The sequence below is a fragment of the Aphis gossypii genome, unplaced genomic scaffold, assembly GCF_020184175.1.
Source record: "Aphis gossypii isolate Hap1 unplaced genomic scaffold, ASM2018417v2 Contig00621, whole genome shotgun sequence".
Lineage (NCBI taxonomy): Eukaryota > Metazoa > Arthropoda > Insecta > Hemiptera > Aphididae > Aphis > Aphis gossypii.
The window spans coordinates 1,587-15,131 of record NW_026083197.1 but is presented as its reverse complement, the minus strand read 5'-3'; the positions used below and the strand labels follow the sequence as shown (position 1 = coordinate 15,131).

Below are 13,545 nucleotides of genomic sequence, written 5' to 3'. Positions count from 1 at the left end.
ATCAGGGGAGCAAGTTTTCACCTTCCGAAGCAGAGATGAGCAAAGTGTAAGTTATTTTTATTATCTTATACCGTCAAATCTGTGGGAAAAGATTGAGGGTTATATTCAGTAAATGTATTTGAGGAGTAAGGGTTCAAGTGAATCGGACCCAGCCTTAATAACACCGGTATCAGTAGATTCTGGTTTAACCGATACGTTGAGTACCGAAAGTACCAACGAGTCGACGAGTGATTTAATAGACCTTAACCGAACATTTAGAGGGGAGACAACAAATATGGCAAGTCAATTAGATTTTATTACAGCCTTGAGATTTATTCCGGAATGAAACTGATCTAGCATCATTCATTGCCCGATGCGATTTCGTATTTTCGAAAATTCCCGATGCAATTAAATCTGATGTTTTAGACGCTGTACTTACTCAGTTAAAAGGTAAAGCTTTTGACGCGGTTAGATACAGGGAAATTACATCTTGGGAGGAGCTTAAGGCGCATCTTAGGACTATATTTGGGACATCACACTCTGTGCAGTACTTACAAGCACAATTAAGTTCGATGAGACAGGGTCAAAAGGAAATGGTAAAAGATTTCGCGCAGCGCATAGAAAAAACCTATCATGAATTAACACACGCATTAACTGTAGGAAAGGCTAACAACGAAACAAAAATAATCGCGCAAACGGTACAGTCGCATGCGCTCAGCGTTTTTATTTCTGGCGTGTCACAGGCCATTCAAATAATTTTACTAGCGCGTAATATTTCTAGCTTTGAAGAAGCCATATTAATAGGTATTGAACAGGAGAAAACTTTCGGTATAGGAGGGGAGGCCTCAAGAGTACACGAAAGTAATAATAAAAACCATTTCAAAGGGAAATCTAATAAAACGGGAGAAAAAATTGATAAAAGTAAGATTAAATGTTTCCGTTGCGATAAAATGGGTCATTACGCGAATGAATGTAAAACACCTGAACAAAATATTACAAAAAAGACCGATGTTAAGAAAGAATATACGGGTCAAGTAAGATATTGTAAATTTTGTAGGAAAAATAATCATGAGACCAACGAGTGTAGGAAGCTTAAAAGACTAACCGAGGGGGAGCCATCCGGTAGTTCAGGCGAAAGCTCGGGGTCAGATAACCGAACAGTCGGTGATATCAAAAATAATGTACGCGTAATTACACCGATCCATGCGGAGCATATTTTATGTAGGTCAATCGATTTCGTAGGAGATGAACACAAATTTTTAATCGATAGCGGCGCGGACATGAATATAATAAAATTATCGGCACTTAAAAACCACGTAATTGTTAACGAAACAGAAAAACGTAATATTAAAGGAATAAGCGCGGACACAATACGAACAATAGGAACCGTCACGATAGAAATATTTATTAAAGATAAAACTTTTCAAGTAAAATTCGACATAGTCTGTGATGATTTTCTAATACCTGAGACAGGAATATTAGGCATAGCTTTTCTTAAAGCCAACAAAGCAATCATTGACATGGACAAAGACGTTCTAATTATACCTGAGTCGTTCGCGCAGAACAAAGTCGAACCGATAATCATACCTGCGCGTAGTAATTGTGTATTACGATTTACGAATAGAAGCGGATGAATTAATTAGCTCCGACTTAATAGCGATTAAAAAACACGAAATAAACGAGGACGTGATAATAGCGAATAGTTTAAGCCCCGTTAAAAATAATAAAATTATAAGTAATATAATTAATATATCGGAACAACCGTTCATTATCGACGAATTGACCACGAGCCATTTTAAATGGGAACCGTATACAGATAAGCTATTTATAATTAATCAGCCGAGTAATGAGCGAACAGAGGGCAAAGGGCAACCTGGTAGGCTCCGGCTATTAAATGAAACGATTAAAACCGAACATTTAAACGCGGAGGAAAAACAGAATATTATTAGTATATGTAATGAGTACTCCGACATATTCTATTTGGAGGGGGACAGTTTGACGGCAACAGACGTCGTCACGCATAAAATTAATACTCCGCGTATTACAAAACCGATAAATATAAGACCGTATCGTATTCCGTGGACATATCAAGCCGAAATCGAAGAGCAAATAACGAAAATGAAAGAAGACAATATTATTCGAAATTCCGTGTCACCATTTAATTTTCCGTTAGTAATAGTGAAAAATAAAATAGGTGGTGACGGTAAACAGAAATTACGGGTATGTGTAGATTTTCGAAAATTTTATATACGATATACTTTATTGTATTACAGTATGGTATGCAGGGCCGTCCCTAGCGGGGGGTGTGGGGGGGTGTCACACCCCCCCACGACTTGGTCAGTCGGCACATTCGATATTGAGCCACCGAGTCGGCAATTTAACAACATTTAATAATATATGTATTAAAATATTATTATTTATTTGACCAAAACAAAAATACAAAAAAAATCATTATTTTTATTATATTCATATTAAATTATTATTTTTAATGTATGAAGAATATGTTATTATATTATTATAAGAATAATACTAATACTTTTTTTAGCGATAAATCGTGATAAAAATAGATTGGGTATGTATTATTGAGACGGTATCGGACGTCACCGTCGCGCGTCGTCAACCGTCTGTGTCTTTATTAATATATATTACTATATAGCCATATGCCCGTATAGCTCGTATAAAAATATGTACATAATATAATGTATGCTATTTATACAGATAATTTTATTTATAACAACGTTTATACTATTTGCAGCATATTTTTAATTATATCACCCTAATCAGTAATTATAATCAGGTCCATGTCCCCGGCATCCCCACTTTGAGCTTTCATAACAAAACCCGGGGCGATCGTTTGTATTCTGTTTGTACCGGTTTGTACCGCAAAAATATTCGTTTGTACCGAAAGCTGTAAAAAGTTACAAACGTTTTAAGTTGGGGGTGCTGGAGACATGCCAGCACCCCCACTTTGAGCTTTTGTAAAAAAAACCGGACCCATCGTTTGTACTCTGTTTGTACCGGTTTGTACCGCAAAAATATTCGTTTGTACCGAAAGCTGTAAAAAGTTACAAACGTTTTAAGTTGGGGGTGCTGGAGACATGCCAGCACCCCCACTTTGAGCTTTTGTAAAAAAAACCGGACCCATCGTTTGTACTCTGTTTGTACCGGTTTGTACCGCAAAAATATTCGTTTGTACCGAAAGCTGTAAAAAGTTACAAACGTTTTAAGTTAGGCGCGACTCAAGCACCCCTACTTTGAGCGTATAAAAAAATCGTACAAAATATGACTCTTTCACCACTCAACCAACGCACTTATCGCAGCATTTATTATGATCCTAGTTACTTTTTGATTTTCATAATTTCGAAAAATATTTTTCTAAACACCATTGATATAATAGCTTTGAGTAGAAGGTCCATTGGTCTTGCTAGCACCCCCGATTTTAATATTTGTTTTTCTTAATTTTTTTTAAAAAGGGGCTCTTGAATTATAATATATTAATTTTATCATATAATAGGTTGTAATGTATGGTATGAACGTACTCAAATTAAAGTTTATTTATTTTGTTCAAAAATCAGTTTTTGAGCAACTTTAATGTTGAAATAGTTTTGTTCAACCGTTGTATTTTTACAACATTAATAATTACCTCTTTATAACTTGTTTCAACGTGCATATAATTTCTATTATTGATGTTTAATTTAATATGCATATCTGACTAAACAAGATAGCTTGTTGATGAACTTAAAATTTTTTCTTAAACCTAGATTTGAGGCATCTTTTAATAAATTATAATTTTTAAAGGAATATTCCTGAAATGTATACTGTTTTATAAAAAAAAAAAAAAAAACTGTAAACGTAAAATACACTTCTATAATTATATTTGACACAAAACTATAACAACCATTTAAAACCCATTGAACTGTAAACATTTTAAATAATTTGTTGCAAAGTAAAATAACAAATAATGTATATATATATATCTAACATCAAAATTAAAAATATTTATTTTTTCTAACAAATGATAAAAACATTAAGGTAGGTATAACTATTAATATTTTAAAATTTGTATTGTATCTAATGACAAGTTATCTAGTCGGAATCTTAACCTAACATCTAACCGCTGTAAGTTAACATTTTAAAATATTCTTTTGTAAATAAAACATAGTATTAAATTCCGTATTATAATAAAAAATAATAAGTTTATAAGTAACAAACAAAATAATGTCTGTGTATATTCAATAAATAAAAACCTTACTAAAAAAAAAAAATAAAACTAAAGTTTAATTTGCGGTTTAAAAATTAGTATAAAAACCAAATACACTTTATTTAAATTTCATTAATTTAAGAATTATTTTACCTTTAAACTGTATAAATTAATATTTGACAATGATTTGCTCGAGTATTTTGCCGTACACTCCGTATTGAATTTCCCAAATCATCATTTTTTTCCCAATTATCTGTATGGTGTCTATAAGTGTATGCAATGTAATGTCCAATTGAATTTATATTTTTCGTCGCTGGTGGTATAAACTCAATTATTCCTTTGATATTAAAAATTTTGCTCTGTATATTGATGCTTTTTGGAATATCATTTAATACAACTGATAAATTCAAATTGGTATCGTCAGGGTTAATATTACCAGTGTTTTTCACTGGTTCGATGAAAATGTTTTCTCCTAATTCGTAATTTTTCATCAATTGTCCTTTGGAACAAGATCGACATATATTATTAATTGTACTTGAAGGATTTGAAATAATAGCATCTATACTATCTAAAAGAAATTCCAATGTTTCGGTTGGTAAATTAGCAGTTATAATTGGTCTATTTCTATTAAGTTCGAAGGTGCACTCGGAGCATAGTGTTGTCTCTTTGATAGATGGAAAGTTTGTAAATAACTTTTCAATTATAAATTGAATTGTGCACGCACAGTTGATTTTTATAAGTCCTCCTGGCACATCAATAACTGGATTGATATTGGGCATAATATTCCTACATAATATACCTCGTTTTCGATATGTTTGTACGTTAATGCCATCCCTTAACATATTTGATATCATTTCAAAAAATACATACATTTTATTTTTACTTATAAAATCGGCATAAGCAATACTATCGGCAAATGCGGTCATCATAACTTGTGTTACGCTATCAAAAGCACAAGTGTTTGTAAACAAATAACAATTTTTTTCGATTGTAATTGACTTTAAATGAGATGAATTTCCATTTTTTAATAATCCTATTATTGGACTTTTTGTTTTAGAGTTATCATTATAATATAAAATGTTTGGATCTTTGTCCAAGTAATTACTTTTTTTATTATTTTGTTCATACTTGTCTAGTCCTAAGCCCCTCCAGTTTTCAAACTCAGTTTCAGTTTGGGAACCATCACTTTTCTCATAATCGTGAATGCTCTCGGCTTCTTCAAATAATGTTGATGTAGATAAATCGTTAGTATTTATTTTAACATCCTCAATTCCTTTTTTTTCAGGATACATTTTCGCTCCAATTAGATTTATCGAACCAATTATTGAGTTTATGTGGATAGTGATGAACTCATCAATACGTAATGGCAATGTTTTATGTCTTAATACATTCGATTTTAGGTCATTAAATAAGCTTTCAGACGTTGCACTTGACTCTGTTGGATTTCCAAAATTGAATATTGGGACCATCACAGCAGACCAACAAGGAAGAAGTTTACAAAAGTCTAATAATTTTTTCGCGATTCCTGGACTAAATTGTAAATTATCATGATCACCACAATTACTTTGTTGATAACTATTCGTAATACAACTCTCGTAAATATCTAATATTTGTTGAAATATTGTTGTACTAGTAATTTTCTCATGAAAGTTTGTGTACATCAAATCATCGTCGTCTTCTTTATTTTTTATTTCTTCAATAATGTCTTCAACATCGGTAGTGTGTGTCGCTATACGTTGTTTTAGGCATGTTTTAGCCATTTCACACTCTGTCAATTGACCATTATTATCTACACCTTCTGTTTCATTTAAGCTTACTGTAAATATTAACTTTAATAATATTTTTATATCTTCAAAGTCAGTGTTCACTATTAATAAACCAATTGCTCTTAAATAAAAATTTTTCACCCGACGTGAAACTGATTTGTATTCTATCCACGAACTTAATAAATGCATTATATGGTTAAAATCATTTCTTATCATACAATTAGGAACTTCTATATTTATTTCTTTTTGAATCAATGAAGAACAAATGCTTATGTATTTATTAAGATTGGCATACTGAGTAAATGTTTTAACTGCAGCCATCATCAATGCTAATGATTGGTCAGTGACAATAACTTTTGGCGGTGAAATGTCATTTCTCAACCACTCGGTCAACCAATACGCAATACTATTATTGTCATGACGTTCAGACAACATATGTCCTACAGAAAACTGACACTTATTTTTAGTGTCTCTAACTCCAATTTGATACAGAAAAATGTTTGAAGTCTGGCGACCAGAAATTAAAATTGGTTTTTGCACTAATCCACCTGTAGCATCAATACTTATTGTAGGTAATTTATTATTCTTAGCATACAAACGATAAGAATTAATTTCTGTGGATGACCAATAGTGAACAAAAAATCTATCATAGCCTATATCTCGAATTATGTCATTATAAGGTAAAGATGCTTTTAACAACGAAAGAGCAGTAATTGGGTCTTCATATATTCGATTTCTTTTATTCGCCTTATATTTCATAACTCGTAGTGCATTTTTTGATGGTATATGGCTTGGTTCGGCTTCTCCATAATGCATTATGTCTTTGGCTTCAACACGTTGAACATAGGCTGCAGACTGGTTTTCTTTTATTAACTTATCTAAGAAATAATCACGTTTTTCCCCGATTATTCTTCGTTTTTTTCCACTTTTACATGAATTAAAATGCCCATTATATGAACAATTAATAATTACACGTGATTCAGATTCAGGTTTATCGATAACAATACCTTTAAAATTGCTCATACAAATAGAACAATGGCCAATAATATCAAGAAAAACCTGCCCATTTAAATAAATTTTGGCATATTTATAAATCAAAGCACACGATAATCTGGTTTGTTCAAAAAAATGTTCGTTTATAATTGGCGTCCAAATATAAGGTGTTAATGTTTCATAATTTCTATAAGTGTTTTTATTGTCTGATCTATGGTAAGATCTTACACTTGATGAAGGATCATAGATTTTTCGCCACTCTTCTTTTGATAATGTGATATTAAATGATAGTATGCTTTCATCTTCCTCTGTAGTTTCGCAATATTTGTTGCTATCAATGTCGTCGTATTGTTCAGTATTAAAATTGACTGATAGTTCTGGTTCAATAATATTATGTGGTGTTTTCAACCCTAATTTATTTAAAATATCATACCTATCTAATTTCACAATAGCATAAATATATTTTACTGAAATAGCATAATCAAATTTTTTTTGAATATCTATCCAACAGGGATGACTTGGAGGTGCTATTTCTTGTGTTTTCTCATCAATAATAGAATTTTTGTTTTCTATTAAGATTTTTAAAAGACGGCATACATCTATCTTAGACTTTCTAGGCATTTTAACCTAAAATAAAATATAATATGGGAATTACCTTTAAATGTAATATAATATGGCATGTACCTAATATGACGTGTATTTAATATTTATTTTTAAAAGAAATTAATTATTTAATAGCATTTTATATTTACATGTAAATAAAAAAAAAAAAAACTGAAAATTAACAGCAGTTCAGCAAAGCTTGAAGCTATAAAATATTTGAAAAATATAATAATAATATAAAATCTAGTTCATAAAATTGAAAATGTTTCAATCAACATTAGGTACCAATCCTCTTACGAAAATAACTATAGATAGATAATTCTACTAATATACATATATTAAAATATAACCGTATGTAAAAAACTTTAAATCAAAAAATACTATTTTACTTCAAAAGTATTTTATATTTTCTACTAGAATATTCAGGAGGTTACCATTTATCAACTTAAAAAATTTACATAGTTTGAATTAAAATTAAGATCTTATCTTTATTTATTATTATTATCTATACTGAAGAAAAAAAATTAAACAAATCTACATAGAAATAAAAATATCTCAATAAAAAATCTGTATTTGATATGAAATCTATAAAAGTATTTAATTAAAAAGTTTTTCAATTTAAAAAAATAAAACAAAATTTTATAGAAATTTTTTTATTAATTTAGATTTATTTCTATAGTTTTTATTCTAGGTACTTTTTTATTGAAATATAAATCACGAATAAATCTAAATTTGATAAAAATCTAAATGGAACAAAATAAAATCTTGATTGAATAAAAAAATATATAATTATTAGGGCACGGATGTTGTTGCATTTGCAACTTTTCTTCTACCTTTCCAATTTATTGCTAAGTAAGTTTTAAATACGTTTCATGTAAGTACAAATTCAAATCCAAAAGTTTTAAGTGCAATTTTTTGAAATTTTTGGAATTTTGTTGAATTTAATCATTTATACAACTATTTTAGCTATATTCGAAACTCAACAGTCGTATAGATAAGATAATACTTAAATATCTCTAGTATATAGTAATAAATTATTACTTTATTACTTTTTATTATCTTTATTTCGATAATATCACCTGCTTAGCCCATGGTATTCATCGAGTTGCAGAAGACATACGAGGAAAATTTCCAGAAATAGATAAACTCATTGCTAAAATTAAACAAATATTTTTAAAAGCACCAAGCCAAACTATTCTTTTTAAAAATAAAGTACCAGGTACACCATTACCACCACAACCTATTATCACACGCTGGGGTACATGGCTTGAGGCAGGGGCGTGCTCAGCTTTTTTTAATGGGAGGGGATGAGCTGTATTTTGTTTTGTTGATTGTCATAGACATAAAATGTTCTTATAGGTATATACATTGAGATTTTAGAAGTAGGTTGATGTATATTATATACATATATATATTATATATACATACCTACTTTTTATACTAAAATTATCACTGAAAACTTTAAAACTATATTCTATAGAGCTAAACATATTCAAAATTAACATTTTATAAAATATTTTTTTTTATACAATAGGGCATAATAAAAGTATAGATCTAAAGACCTAAAGTATAAGTTCAAGTTTTCTTGGCTTCTTAGACATTTCATCTAAGACTTCATCTGGAGTAATGCTAATATCTTTATGAACTGCCAACAACGTTAATCCATTCAAACGGTCCTAAAATGAAATGCAAGTAAATATTGAATGTTGGTTAAACTAATAAGTTAAAGAGTATTGTACTTCAAGCATTGAGTTTCTAGTGTATGTCTTCACCCTCTTTAATGTTGAAAACGTTCTTTCTGGGGTGGATGTTGAAATGGGTAAAACACATAAAATTTTTAATAACTTATTCAAATTTGTATAAATAGAGGAACTGCAGATTTGGAGAGCATCTAAACCAGTTTTAATGGCTTCAAAATTGTCCAATATCTTTGTTCGCCATATTTTCAGTTCAGCCAAACTGTTGTCTTTATTTACATGCGGTGAATAGAAATCTGCCAGATTTTTAAAGGATTCAATTTCACTTGCATTTAAGAACTGATTTTTTGAAAAAATAGTCTCAAAACCTATATAAATTTATAAATTAGTAAAAATTATAATTAGTACTAAATATTAGTTAAAAAGAAAAACCTTTAAAAATTGTTTTGTGTGCAGTAAATCTTTCTTCTAATTGTGCAATAAAAAAATCTAAATATGGAATGAATATTGTAGTTTGATAATAATGTTCAACATTTATTTCTGATACTTTATTATTATCAGAATCTGTAAAAGGATTTGCACGATTGGTTTGTCTTTTTGTAATTCTTTTCACTGATAGATTTAAGCTGATAACTTTAGCCATTTCCTAAATTATATTATATTGTGTTTATAAATAGTATGATAAAAATTAAATATACAATTTATTAATTGACTTTGATTACCTCTGCCATTAAGAATATATTATTGAATTCTTGTTCAATATTAATCCTAATATTCTTAAGTGCTGAAATTATAGCCTCGGCAAGGTAGACTGCTTTTACCAAGTCAATTTTTTCTGATTGTAATTGCTTACAAAGTGGCAGTCCATAGGAAAATAAAAACTGTAACAAATGAAGTTTAGTTAAAAAGATTACAAGATTAACTTTAAAACTTTATTTATTAGAAAATTAAAATAAATAAATTACTTTAGTAATTTGAAGTGAGATCAAAAATTCACTATCAATAGCTTTTAATAATATGGCAGCATCAGTGGCAGAACTATCATTCCATTCTGTAATTATTTCTAATGCAGCCACTACACAAGGGAATAGTTCGACAAAATCGTTCACAGCATCATAACGCTGCACCCAGCGTGTGGCACAAAGTCTTTTAAGTGTTTTGATTTTAGGTTCAAAATCACCTTCATCGATTGCAATTAACAATGCATTATTACGCTTTGGAGTTTTAAAAAACACATACATTTTTTCCAATATGCCTAAACAGTTTCGAATAGGCTTAATATTGCTTGCAGTAGAAACAGCCAAGTTCAGTGAATGGGCAGCACAATGGACATATATTGCTTGTGGATACTGTTCACGGATAATTGCTTGAACACCTCTACACTTCCCAGACATGTTACTAGCACCATCATAACCTTGTCCAAACAAAAAATCACACTGAACTCCACAACTCGTTAAACCTAAAATTTTAAATTGTAAACAGATAAATTAAATTATATCATTTTTAAGATAATATACAAACCATTTATAATAGTTGACGAAAGTGAAGTGCCAGTAAGACTGTCTACTTTTATAAATTGCAAAAAATCTTCACATAAATTATTTTGATCATCAATATATCTTACACATAAAGTGAGCTGTTCTTTATTTGACACATCTGTGGTCTCATCTGCCAGAATAGAAAAACATTCTGCAGCATTTATTTTTTCAACGATTTTTTTCTGTATAATATCACCACATGCCGCTATTATTTCATTTTGAATTTTGGCTCCAATATATTTATATCGTTGATTATTTTCTAGATACAATTTTAAAAATTGATCTCCTTTCGCTCTATACCTCAGTATTGCACGAAAATTTCCATCATTAATTGAATCATCTGCAAAAAAAAGTTTGATAAAATAATAAATTAAAAATATTAAAAATAGATATTAGATACTTATTAATAATTACTGACCATTGACATTAATTTTTCCAGAATCTCTGTGTCCCCTTAAAGCAATTTCTTGGCGTCCACATAATATAAGGCATTCAATTATAGGTATAAGTTTTGATCTATTTTCTTTTATTTTAGCTAATCTAAAAAAATATTCTTAATTTGTATTATAACTTATTTAAATTATTATAATCAAGTATTTTATTTACATACCTATCAGTATCAACAGCCTCAACAATTGATGGTTGTTGTTTTGTATATATACCAACAAAATGATCAGCATTAAGAACAGCAGATTTATGGTAACTACATTCTGAATGTTTACGAAATGTCTATTAAAACATCAAACATACTTAATAATATAAACAATTCATTCATAAAAACTATAAATACTGTATTACCTCTAAAGCTTTTTTCCATGCATCAAATGCTTCAAATACCAATTTATTTAAAGGCTGATTCCCTATTCCACCACATTTTGAAAATACTACACAAAACTTGCAATAAGCGCCATTTTTCATTTTTGAGTAAGCAAGCCAGTTAAATTGAAGCAACCATTTATATTGGAATTTTAAACCTCTTTTCTCATTTTTTTGGTTTAAAGGAAACTCAAATGTTGGCAATGGTAACCATACATTTTTAAGTGCCTAAATAGTAAAAAATATGTACACTAGGACACTAGGTGGTAAGAACAGTTTTTTTTATCTGAAATAAAGTCTAAACTTACAGTAAATTTATCAGCATCTGATAATCTACAGTTTACGAATAAGCTTATATCATTTTCATTTACATGCATACTTTCAGTCTAAAAAATATGAAATTATTAAAAATATTTAAGCAGTTAGGCATGTGTAATGTGTATAAATATAAGTTGTAGTATTATATAGCTAAAAACTGCAAAACTATAAATATTATTGTAAAAGATATAATTTATTATGATTTTATAGTAAATAAAACTTTACCTGATCTTGAAATACTGACACTGAAGGTGATTGTGATGTTGAATTCAAAACCGGAACCAAAATTGATGTTTTTTCACTGATATTCGACATCTTAACCCACATTGCATAGTGTTAATAAAAAGATTTTGGAACAGATGCAGTAGATACATTTTGTCCAAGTTTTTTAAACTTTAAAATGTAAATCAATTTTAAGTATTAGGTACTTACTTTAATTGAATTGGAACTATTTAGTGTACTTGGTGTTTTTGTTGAATTTTTACTAGAAGTTGGTTCACAATCATCTTGATTTATATTTTTAGAAAAATAATCACTAATTTTACGTTTTGACATAATAGTAACAATATGGTAATAAAAAATAATTATTATGAAAATATAAAACTATTAATTATTATTTCAAAAAGCACAACTGCACAGGTACAATCAAATGACAAAGTCTTAAGTCATAGATAGAAGTAAGTACTAAGTACTCTACAGTCTACAGCCCGAAGTTATTACTGTTATGAGTTTATTATGGCTAGGTTCCTCGATTATTCATAACAATAGATTGTGACGGGAATCCCGGGACGGATTATTTTGGTCTGTGGTGATGAATATAATCTGTACTGTCGTACTAATACATCGATGCTCGATGGGCACGTTCATATAACATAGATAACGAAACATAATGGACTGAAATGTTTTAATGTAATACTAGCCCATTGGTACCTAATAACGTAATTACTCACAAATGTGTATCTACTAATTTTGGTCGGCCTGCGTTCTCTCATGGTACGGAGTGTATAATATATTTTTATATCTTTGATAATAATAAATTATTAACACAACTTAAAAATTAAAACCCAATTATGCAATACCTATTTTTTCGAGAAAAGCGAAACTAGCATGAAACTTAAGAAAATGAATAAAAAAAAAATTCATGGGGGGGATATGACACCCTCATCCCCCCCCCCCGTGAGCACGCCCCTGGCTTGAGGCTGCATCATACTATTGTAAATATTTTAATGAGGTAAAAAGTGTCGTGCAAGAACTTGATCCTGACGAAGCCGTTTCAATTAAAGTTTCACAAAATATTTTTACCCAGATTTCAACTTCGGCCGATTTAGTATTTATTCACTCGAACTACGGATTTCTGTCGGACGCGATTTTAAAATTAGAAAATCAAGGACTTCCAATAGTTGAAGCTATTGGAATAATTAAAAATGTTCAAAATAAATTAGAAAATATATTTTGTGAAATAGGAATTTCAGTCCATGAAAAATTCAAGAAAGTTATTGAAAAGAATACCGGATTTGAAACTATTATTAAAATAAATGATATACTCACTGGACAAGGAAAATGTTTCGATGGTTTACCAGAAGACTTGACAATAAACGATATAGCTTATTTTAAATACGCTCCGCTTACATCAA

The 13,545-nt window shown here is 29.6% G+C and overlaps 1 protein-coding gene across 1 annotated transcript; it reads right to left on the bottom strand.

The window, feature by feature from the left end:
- Positions 1-9,080: 9,080 nt before the first annotated feature.
- Positions 9,081-9,602, bottom strand: LOC126554835 (52 kDa repressor of the inhibitor of the protein kinase-like; the record flags this gene model as incomplete). Its single annotated transcript, XM_050209854.1, has 2 exons — positions 9,081-9,218; positions 9,282-9,602. Coding segments are annotated over 2 exons (435 nt in total), but the record flags the coding sequence as incomplete, so codon positions are not given.
- Between the last annotated feature and the right edge of the window lie 3,943 nt (positions 9,603-13,545).